The 11410-nt window shown below is 27.7% G+C and overlaps 1 protein-coding gene across 1 annotated transcript; it reads right to left on the bottom strand.

The window, feature by feature from the left end:
- Nucleotides 1-878: 878 nt before the first annotated feature.
- LOC113371520 lies at nucleotides 879-10561 on the bottom strand. Its single transcript, XM_026612152.1, has 2 exons — nucleotides 10504-10561; nucleotides 879-1024 (listed from the first exon to the last, which is right to left on the bottom strand). Exons 1-2 carry the CDS (start codon nucleotides 10559-10561, stop codon nucleotides 879-881), a joined length of 204 nt encoding a protein of 67 aa, XP_026467937.1.
- Between the last annotated feature and the right edge of the window lie 849 nt (nucleotides 10562-11410).

The raw sequence follows: 11410 nt of genomic DNA, 5'->3' as shown, positions 1-11410 counted from the left end.
TAGATCATCCTTATAATTCCAAGAAATTCGCACTACCTGTGTCCAGTTTAAATTCTTTGTATCATGCAATTTATCAACCAATACCTGATCGGTTGATAAATGTAATAACCACTGATTGGTTCCAAAATTGTAATGGGGTGTCCTTAACTCCACAAAATGGGCCAATCAGAAAAATATATAAAATTATAAAATCTACATAATTAAGTATCAACTTAAATTTCATATAGCTAAGATGAGTCGTAAATTAACACTCAAATCTAAATCATCTAATTCAAACCTCAACTATCTAATCATCTATAAGTCTTAATATTTCAAATACACAATAATCAAACAGTTATTCAACATCTTTTATTTTTATTAAAACGGTCTGATATAGCCAACAGCTAAGTATATCTGGTCCTTCGGCAAAGTGCAAGTGTTCAATAGAGTTCGGCAGCATCCAGATAGATCACGAACTTCTTAAACACTTTGAACCTATCTCAACAAATACTTTTTTGGCCATTCAAACCGAATGGTCATTTTAATAAACAAAAAATGTTAATCGTGTTTAAAAAAATAATAATTTTTAGTACGGGAAGTTCCAGCAATTTGCCTTAAGGCACGATGCCATGCGTTCCACTAGTTTGGAATAAAAATCACATCCATTGATAGGATAGTGTAGTAATAGAAAGCCTTTTAGATAGAAAGACCATCAACAAAGTCTCCAGAATAAGTGACTACTATCACGCATGCTGAATGTCAATTCACGTCTCTATAAACATCATAACTTCATCACTTTTATCGAGTTTCCGAAAGAGTTCCAAATTTTCTTGTCCGTAAGCACATTCAAAACAAACTTTGTATATGTACTTTATCCTATTACTTATTCACCTGTCGCGCTACGCCGTGATGTAGTACTCGCGTCGTTTGCGGCATTTCTCCCGGGCTATGTAGCAGAGCGCCATGCTGATGAGCACGGCTATCGTGATTCCCATGCCTATGCTCACCCAGATGATCTCCTCGTTGAAGCCGGAACCGGAACGACCTAAGGAATAAACGATGAGAATTTTTATGTCAAGTGCTCGTTCGGAGACGTACCAGGACGGATTTATAGCAGTAACCGACTTCCCGTAGAAGCTTTGTTGTTGGACGCATGATTTGAGTTCAAGAATTTTGAATAAATTTCATTATAGAATCAACCCGAAAAACAAAAACGCAAATTTCTCCAGATTATAATTGTTATATGTGTAATATGAATAAAGCTTGAATGATCTAGCGCTACATCATCAAAATAATGATCATAATTAGAACTTGAAAATATAGATGAAAAATGTTTCCATTTAAAAATAAGCTCATCTCGGGCACCGCGGTATTAATTGGCAATGGAAAATTTCTCACACTATTCTTTCCTTAATCGAGTTGGGGTTTAATTCATTGTCAACTCACGAATCTGTCCTAGGGCAGTACTACCTGCAATTAATTACATATTTATATATATATATATATATATATATATATATATATATATATTATGGTAGAGCGAGGAATATAAATCACCATCACCATCAAATTCAAAAACAAGTATGAGTTATTTAACAATATTTGAAAGTAGAAGGTAAAAAGTCTTCAGCCATCGCCTCAATCAAACATCGTCGACATTAGGAGATAAAATGTTTGATCATTTATAACAAAAGTATTTTTCTTTGTTATGAACTGAGCACTGTTGTTAAATTTTCTAATATAATTCCAATGTATACGTTATTTAATTGTTTTTTTATAAGATATGTATCATTATTAACTCTTTGCAGGGTAAGTTATAGTAATGGGCCGAAAATCGAAAATGAAAATTTTTGCATATCTTCACGTTTCAGAGGCCTCTGAATATTTTGGCATACCTCAGAAAAATGGATGTGTGTGTGCGCGCTAATCAACCGATTTGAATGGTTCAAAAATGTTTGATTCTTATTGGGGGATGTGTTGCTTAGTTTTTGGCAAAGGCAGGTCCAGTCTTTTCAAAGATACAGAGCCATATGTACAAAAAATGGCAGTTTTTGAGAGAACTAAGCATCCGATTTGAATGATTCAAAATACTTTCTGCTTGTGTTGATTAAACAATTGCTTTTTTTTCAAAAAAATATTTTAAAATTATTACTTTTTCTTTTTCTTATATCAAAAATAATTCAGATTTTGATTTTAATTCTGGCAAAATTTCTAAATCTTACTCATATATTTTAAATAATATAATTTTAACTCTGCTGTTCAGTTTATATAATTCTTAAAAATATTAAACAATGTTACAGTATCTCTAATAATCAATCTATTTGGAAAAATCGAACATTTCATTACGGTACGGGAAGCTCCAGCAATTTGCCTTAAGGCACGATATCAAACACCACTAGTTTCAAGTTAGATTCACCAGATGGGTTCGTTAGATTCACCAGGGTAGGATTGAAAAGGACCAACTGAACCTTTACCTTGGCAAAGGTATAAGCAATGAAAATGGTGATAAAAAAGTGAATTAAGTTAAAGAAAGCAATTTTACAAAAGATAAATTAAATCATTCCAACTCTGCTGATAAATGATAATTTCTGGCGGTAATACCAGATCAATGTTATGTATATTTTTTACAATGATCACACTTTGCAAAAAAAACGTCCATGAAAATTATATGTCGCATTGGTTCAATAATGTTCGTATTATTATGTTTTATACCTTTGATATTAAAAAGAAGATAATTATAAATTAACTGGAATTTTCACTGAACATAATTTGATAGTTACTTGTTAAACAATGATATGTGTTGTGTATTGTGATGTATTACATATGGTATTATAGACTGTATAATTCCTAAAAGTCAAATTGCATTCGTATTGGACACGAGTGAAAAAAAGATTTTTATTTTACAAAATAAATTATTTTGCACAACATGTCGCAGAATTCAGTTTAAAAATAGTTTAAAATAGGTGAGCGTTTTGATAAGTTGAAAATTCTTTTTTTAGCAAAGAGATTAATCAAAATTATGATTTCTTGATCATAATTATTTATTAAAATTAAATGATAAATAACGTCATCTAAAACGTATTAGATTTTTTACTCTGCTCAATCGGAAACAAAAATATGTATATGTATATATACACCTACGTAATATGAATTAGTAAAAATAGTTAAAAATTAATTCAATTTCTATAGATAACTACCACCAACTTTGAAAACTAAATATATAATATTCTACGTAGCTTTCTTTGAAAACTTCATTTTCAATGCAACACGTACTCCGTTTGTGTAAAGTTGCTCTTCACAATTATTTTTGTATTAAAAATGCAGCAATAATATGAATTTCTAAGTTTTAATTTAAAACAAATCAAAAGTAATTACAAGTTTTATTAAAACTTTCCAAGAAAAGTGCGAACTTCATGGTAGTTCTTGCTGCCTGTATAGTGTTTGTAATGTAGTAATATGATATAATAATTCATATAAAAATTTATCAAATTTTGTATTTATTTCCTTCACTAATTATGAAAGTACTATATTACACTGTTTGGTTAAACTGTAAACTATAAGTTACATAGGTGAGAATATCTATTCATTTAATTTATGTAAGAATCTCAGGTGTATTATTAGAAATTCCTCTTTACGAAACTTGAAGCCCCATAGCAACATTCAAGAAGCTTTTCATTTTGTCTAAGCTGTGAAACAAGGCATTGCTTTTACTCATTGTCAAGGATAACTCGGGCACGTGCGCCAAAATATACGTGATAATATGAAGTGCTATAAAAAGAATCATCATTTTTTATCATTATACCGACTCTAATGTCAATTTTATATAATAAAAATTTCAGACTGCTAGATATATGAAGCTTCGGAATAAAATAATTGATATACGTGACGTATTCTAAGATATAGATTAGAAATATATTAAATTTGTTCTTATATCGATCATTCACTTACGATAATTACTGCAGATGATCCTTTATATACATACTATCTACTACACACAAGTTTTTGTTTACTTAATTATGTTTAAAGCACGAATTAAATAATTTTTATACGTTTTATAACTTTTGTGATGTGAAAACCTTAAAGTACGAGTCAAGCGCTTATCATTAAGATAACTTGTTCGTCTCAAACTACACTGAATAAACCCTAACTATTTGTTGAATACTCTGTAATTGAAGGATGCCTAGATAGTTTCCAACTTTTGCACAAATACGCATGTTGTACGCAGACTTTACGAACTAACTTTGAATAGCGTAAATTTATATCATTTTCAGTTTTCACTAATAGGAGAATGATTATAGTTTAGGTTCCAAAGCTTGAAAGCTCTGCTGCCGGTGGAGCGATCTGGTAGTTTTTAACTGCCTTCATATTAAATTTTGTCGATTAAGAAAATCTTCGATTATGGTCAGCATTAAATGTGTTTAGTTTATCAATGTTATATATAGTAATATATTCAATAAAATGGTTAGAAAACTCTAATATTTTGTGAAATTTGGCCGCAAAGGTCACATAGGAATTTATATCAGTGTTTCATTTGGTATATAAATTATCACTTAAATTTCCATGAAGATTTCTATTAAATGTACAGGTGAACATGAAGAATAATAAAGATTACAAAAGAGTTTAATTTTGAAATAAAGCGTCAAGTTCCGACTATAAAGATATACGACTGAGATTGCTGCACGGTTTATGATAATATATTAATGGCAACAGGTAACGTTTTACATAAAGGTTTAAGCAGTTTAATACTGAGAGTCATATATAAATTATTTTTTCTAATTATTTATAATTAATTATTTATTTATTTTAGTACTTCAAGCATGGTTTTAATTGTATTCCGGCTACTTTTTTACAAATAATGGATTTCAATTTCAATAAAAAATGAAGCCAATTAATAATTCATCTGCATTAATTAATAATTCTCGGTAATAGCCTTTACACATTTCCAATGACTTAATTTGAATATCGCTAAACTATTCGATATAATTTTAAATTTATGCAGAATGAATAGCATAAAATGGAATTACTGGAATTCGCAATTATCATAGTTTTAGCGTTTTACTGTAATCAGACCAAGTGGAAAATTATGACTGAAGTGCATTTCATACATTTTGAAACGAGAGGCTTTAATATTATAATTTTGCGAACGCGAATCTTTATTACGTTTTAAATATAGTATTTTGTAAGTATTTAAATTATGGTTTACATTATCGTTAGTATATTTATCTATTTAATTTGTTTTTACTCATATTACTTAATTTTGTTTGTAATATTGAATTTACATACATTATTTATTATGAGCCAAAATGGCAATAAAATAAAATGTAATATTATTTTGATATAATACATATACATTTTTATTATGTAATACGTAAATATAGAATGTAATATTTCAAAAATGTAATCTTTCGCGATTGAAATGGAATATTGTTTCGTACTGTTTTCATGAATATATACAACTTGGCACTCCGTGAACTTTTACATTATTACAAATATATACGCATGCCTTAAAAAGAATAAGAAAAATTTGCAAATAAAATGCTTCTCACATAGAAAAGGTGAAACGTTGCACGTAGCAAAATCGAAATGCCATAAATAAGATGGCGAAAAATGATTCATTATCAGATAAACTCTTACAGCGGAAAATTCTTGACTTTCTACCTTAGCATATATTGGAGATTACTATCCTTTTGAAATTTATCATGTATTCGTAAAAAAAATACTGACTAACTTTAGGAATATTAAATGCTTTTTAACTTCCCTTAGGGTAATTAACTTTCCGTATGGTAAGTTATTGTAATGGGCCGAAAATCGGAATTGAAAATTTTTACATTTCTCGACGTTTTGAAGGTTTCTGAACATTTTGGCATACCTCAGAAAAAATAGATGTGTGTGTGTGTATGTATGTATGGATACAATTTTTCGTCCACGTTTTCGGGCGTACGGATCAACGGATTTGAATAGTTCAAAAAGCATTCGATTCCTATTGATGAGCAGATGTGCTGATTAGGTTTTGGCAAAGGCAGGTCCAGCAGTTACGGAGATAAAGAGCAAAGAGTGCAGCAAATAGAAATCGAGTTTTTGAGAGAACGGAGCATCCGATTTGAATGATCTAAAAATTCAATTAGTAATGATTGGGAGAAGTAGATTTTAGTTTTTTGCATAGGCAGGCCCAGCCATTTCGAAGATACGAAGCTAAATGTACAAAAAATGGCAGTTTTTGAGAAAACTAAGCGTCCAATTTAATTGATTCAAAGAACTTTCTACTTATCTTAACAAAATAATGTATTTTGAAAAAAAATTTTGTTTCAACTTTTTTTTTTTTTAATTTTTGTATATCGAAAATAATTCAGATTTAATTTTAAATCTGACTATAGTTCTAATATACTTTACAAATAATTTTAACTTTGCAATTCAGTTTATATAACTCTTATAAATATTAGACAATGTTACAACAATATTTATAATAATCTATTTGAAAACATTCAGTATTCCTGGAATATTTCGTTACGGTACAGCAATTTGCCTTAGGGCACGATGCCACCCACCCCACTAGTTCATTAATTGATTAACAAGATTGCTATAATTACTTTCAATTTTTTTATCTACGACTATTTATAATTTGTGGTGGTATTATATGAATATTGAGATTCCTGTACTCTTTAATAAATGTCTGCATATATTTTCATAATAATAGAGAACATGTTGTAAACATAGAGTAGGTAAAACAATATGTAGTTCATAAGTTTAATTTTCCTAGAATAATATATGAAAAATTTGATTTTCATAATGTAAAACGATTTTAGTGAAATAGACCATATGTGATATTTTATTCGCAAAGCATAAAAAACTATAGCATGACAGACAACTTCATATATTTGCTTGCATGATATGAATATATTGATTGACGTATCATATATTCAAAATTTTAAATAAAAAAGGTATTTGAAATTCAAATTCATGAACTATGAAACCGAAACGATTTTTTATGGATAGAGAATTCTTAATTCAAGCTTATTTATATATTAATATAAATAACACTCACTAGACATATTTTTAAAAATGAAAAATTTATTTTAATTATTTACACATTTTAAATTTTTTCCACTTCATTGTCATTAGTGTTTTGTGATTGTTGCGCAGAAGTTTGATTGAATTTTTATTAATATCAATATTTTTTTTACATATCTCAGATAATATATAAAACCTGAATGATACGATGCTTATCTTACTAAAATGGTTCCATGAAAAACGCACTCACAAAACTAAAATTGATGTACATATATTGAAAGTCAGGATTTCATTTATAACCTACTTCATAGAGTTTTAACGCAATTTTTTAAAATAGCATTCTTAACAAAATGATGAAAAAGCTAAAATTCATCATTCTGCTGATCTAAAAGTAAGATATTGTTGTATTAACAATCCATCATCTAAGTTTCCGTTTTATCAAAGAATCGATTTATTATTCTTGAGATGAATACGAAAATGTTTGTGACATAATAATCTATCATGATTCATCATATAGATTACGAAGCGTAATTGTTCTACTATATAATATATATATATATATATATATATATATATGTGTGTGTATATGTATATAAACAATATGTTATTTCATAATTTTTTATTAAAATATTTTCAATTCACTATTGTAAAATAAATTAAATAATCAAGATATATCTCAAATTTTTAACATTGCAAAATAAATAAGCTCTAACTCAATATTTATATAATTGCGTAGCAAATCCATAATTAATAGTCAATACAAGAATGAATTTTATGCAATTTATAATTATCATTTATTTTAGTTTAATAGAGATAAACCTTTATGTAAAACTAACTTGAAATTTTTAACGAGCGCTTATAATTCATCAAGTTAGTTTTTTATATGTCCGGCAATTATTTTTGCTTTAGCAGAATATTTACTTAGTAGGTAACAACTTTCTATAACTTGGGATATAGTATGCAAAGTTTGAATACCGCTGCTATACTGTTTATTGTATGCATTTTGTATAATTAAACACAGAAAAAACTGCACGTTTTACAAGTTCAATTAGTACTTATTGTCCCATGTATTTTTAAAAGTCTCATTTATGCAGTCACAGAAAATATGCTGCATGTTTTTAAACCCTGGAGATTAAAATAAAAACTATATTCGACACCTGTGTACCCGCGTGTATCTTCAAAATTTAATAACTGCATGCAATTTGTATAATAAAGTCATGCATGATAACGCTATTTTGTAAAAAAATCATGTATAAATTATATTTGCCATATAATTTTAAAAAAATGACAAATAAAATTCATGTCGTCAATGAATAATTGCAAATTTAATTCTCTCTTTCTTCATAGAGCTTTGTGTTATTTAAGCGTAAATTACATTACAGATTTTAATTAGTAATTATATCTTCTACGTGATGCTCTCTGACGAAAAGTTAATTGATCGCTCCGGTAAATGTGATTTCGAATTTCGTTGAAAAGATTATGAAGGTAATAATTGATTTGGAATTGAAAATTCAGTAAAATCACATTTGAAATTGTTATTCCAGAATAATTTATATATAGAAAACTCGCTCGATTTTCGTATTTGAAATTAACATTATATTTTTACTTCTATAGTTGTTCAAAACATTCTATATAATTATTTGAATATTTAGATTAATTTGTAGGTGAACTCGAGTTTGATATTATCGCCAAGATGAAATATATTTGAATAATTCCACTCGAGTTTTTGTAACAAAGTAATTCAAAATTTTTGTAACAAAAAACTCAATTTAAGTAGAAATATATCTTGGAGAATATCCTGTGCATATTACAGTTGGTTTTTGCACCAGTTTAGGAAAATAAAGTCTTGACATGATATATTATTCACATTACTCTAATTTTTTAATTATGTTATTTTAATGTCAAGATATAAATGTGAAAACTCATAGAAAAAGCTCTGTTAATTAAGAAAATAATAAATAGTGCGATGAATAACGAACGCTGCAATTGTTGCACAAGATTTATAGATACAATATTTTGTGTTATTTAAAAATGTGTTTTTAGCAATCATGAGAAAAAACTTATTCGAGGACAAAGAAGTTTCAAAATAAATGGTTAAGTATTTGCATTTACTAAAATCATTTGATTGTAGCTTTATTACTTCTGATATTAAGTGCTTTATAAATTAAGTACAAAATACCATATTATACTAATTGATCGTCATTTTTCCATAAAAAGAATTTTTGTATCGTTAAACACTGCCCGTTGACGTGAACTGAAATTATTTATTGACGTGAATAGAAAATTCCATGAATTTAATTAAAACTTATAAAAAACATTTTTGTAGGCTTTGTTATTATAGAAATGACAGGCTTGTTACAGAAATATTGAAAAAATGTGAATTGCAATGGCTCTTGATTGAAGTATTATAATAGCAAAATATTTCAATAGCGTTTTTATCTATCGAGTAATAATCCAACTTCTAAATATGAATATTCATGTATATATGAATATTAATTACTTGATTTTTATTATCGATCTTTAGTAGACTACTGCATAGTGTTTTTGTACAATATATAGGGTAGGGTGAGACATACAGTTCCAATTTGAATTTTAGTACAAAACGGGTATCAAACAAAAAACTATCGAACTATGTTCAGTGAAACGTCCCAGTTAACTCCTAATTATAGAAATGTTTTTTTCTACTATTTTTCTGAAATTTGTTATATTTCATATGCCATTTTCGTCCAATTATCGTCTCTACATTATTTAACCAATATGAAATACAAATGTTATGGAAACTTTTTACAAAGTTGTTTTGTAAATAATCTTGATCTGGTATTTCAATATTCATCAGCAGAAAATGAATAACTATATTTAATTTACCTTTTATAAAATTGCTTTTCAAATTTAATATACGTTTTTTTTACTACTTTTATTGTTTACACCTTGCCAACGTAGGTGGTGCTTTTTAATCCACACGCATATAATATTTTGTAGAGGTTATATAAAACAAATGGTTCAATTTAACATAAAAATAACAATACATCTTACAAATCAAATAAATAATAAATAGCTAAACATTATACTTAGATATCATCAATAACTAAATGAAAAAACACAAATCCAAAAAAAAACTATCAACGAAAAAAATACTTTTGGTATAAACATTGATACTTTTTTTTATCTTCTTATATGAAGATTTCTACTTTTGTCTTCTACTTTAAAATAGTATAATTGAAAAAATCTATACTTTGCCTGTTTTTGAGAAAATGATGGTGGATCTTTTTACCCGCGGAGCTTTAAGCTCTGCTCTATCTATAGATGATGGATAGTTTCTAAACGCTATGCGTTACTATGCTGAAGTTAAAACAAAGGTTCCTTATTATGGTTTGAGTTATATCCATTCCAAGTTGTCTCAGCCCAGAAAAAACATCTCAAGTTCAACTCATCTAACTATGTAATTTATCTGTCTTGCCTGAGGATAAGATCACAGAGACACAAAAAAATCTTTGAGATTTATTCTAATCAACTCACCATTATAATTGCTGTTGATGAAGCCGACTTTGCCGGCCATACGCCCGCCGACGGGCATCTTGCCTTCGTCTTATTTCTTCTTATCCCTTGTAAACGTAAACTTTGGTGAGAAATGATCCAGGTTACTGTAAGGGTTGGCTTTTAGAAGTTCACAGGTTCTGAAAACAAAGTTTGGATTAATTGCTTTGCCCTCGTTATATCTTCTTACATGGATGCGACATAATTAATAGGATCTATTACGGCTAATAGTTACCCTATATAATAGTATTTGTAATATGAAGACGTTGGGATGCTTGATGTAATTACTTAATATATTGGGAAATATAAATTATTTTCAATCATATCGTATAAAGTTTTGAGCTACATTATATATTACATGTGAAAAATAAAAAATAATAAATTGTAAATTATAAATTAAATTGATAATCACATATTAGGAAAAAAAAAATACACGTTTTTATTTTTTATTTTCACATATAATATATAAATGTAGTTGTTTTCTAAATATTTTCTTATAATATTTTACAAAAAAAATATTATCAATGATAAAAATTCAAAGCTTTTGCTTGTGGTTTAAATGTTGCAGTTTTTATTATATATAAAAAACTTTTTTATATCAATTTTGTATTCATTTTTGAATTCGATATTAATTCCAAAACTTGACTTCATGTTAAAAACGGAGGAGGCGGAAACAAGTTGTTTAGAGTGTTTAGACACTTTCTTTCCATTTAAAAGCTGTAATGAAATAATAATAATATTTACTTCAACAATATTAATAAATTAACTGTAATAATTAATTATATTAATAACTTAACGATTTTAAGAAGGTGAAAAAACTTCGACCTATTTGTATTGTTGGTAAAAATGTACAATTGCTGATGTAGACTGTTCAGATACATGGAAGGAA

The sequence above is a fragment of the Ctenocephalides felis genome, unplaced genomic scaffold, assembly GCF_003426905.1.
Source record: "Ctenocephalides felis isolate EL2017-DRISC unplaced genomic scaffold, ASM342690v1 CF-g0.4_SCAFFOLD_00845, whole genome shotgun sequence".
Classification (NCBI taxonomy): Eukaryota; Metazoa; Arthropoda; class Insecta; order Siphonaptera; family Pulicidae; genus Ctenocephalides; species Ctenocephalides felis.
This window is presented reverse-complemented; position numbering and strand designations above follow the sequence as displayed.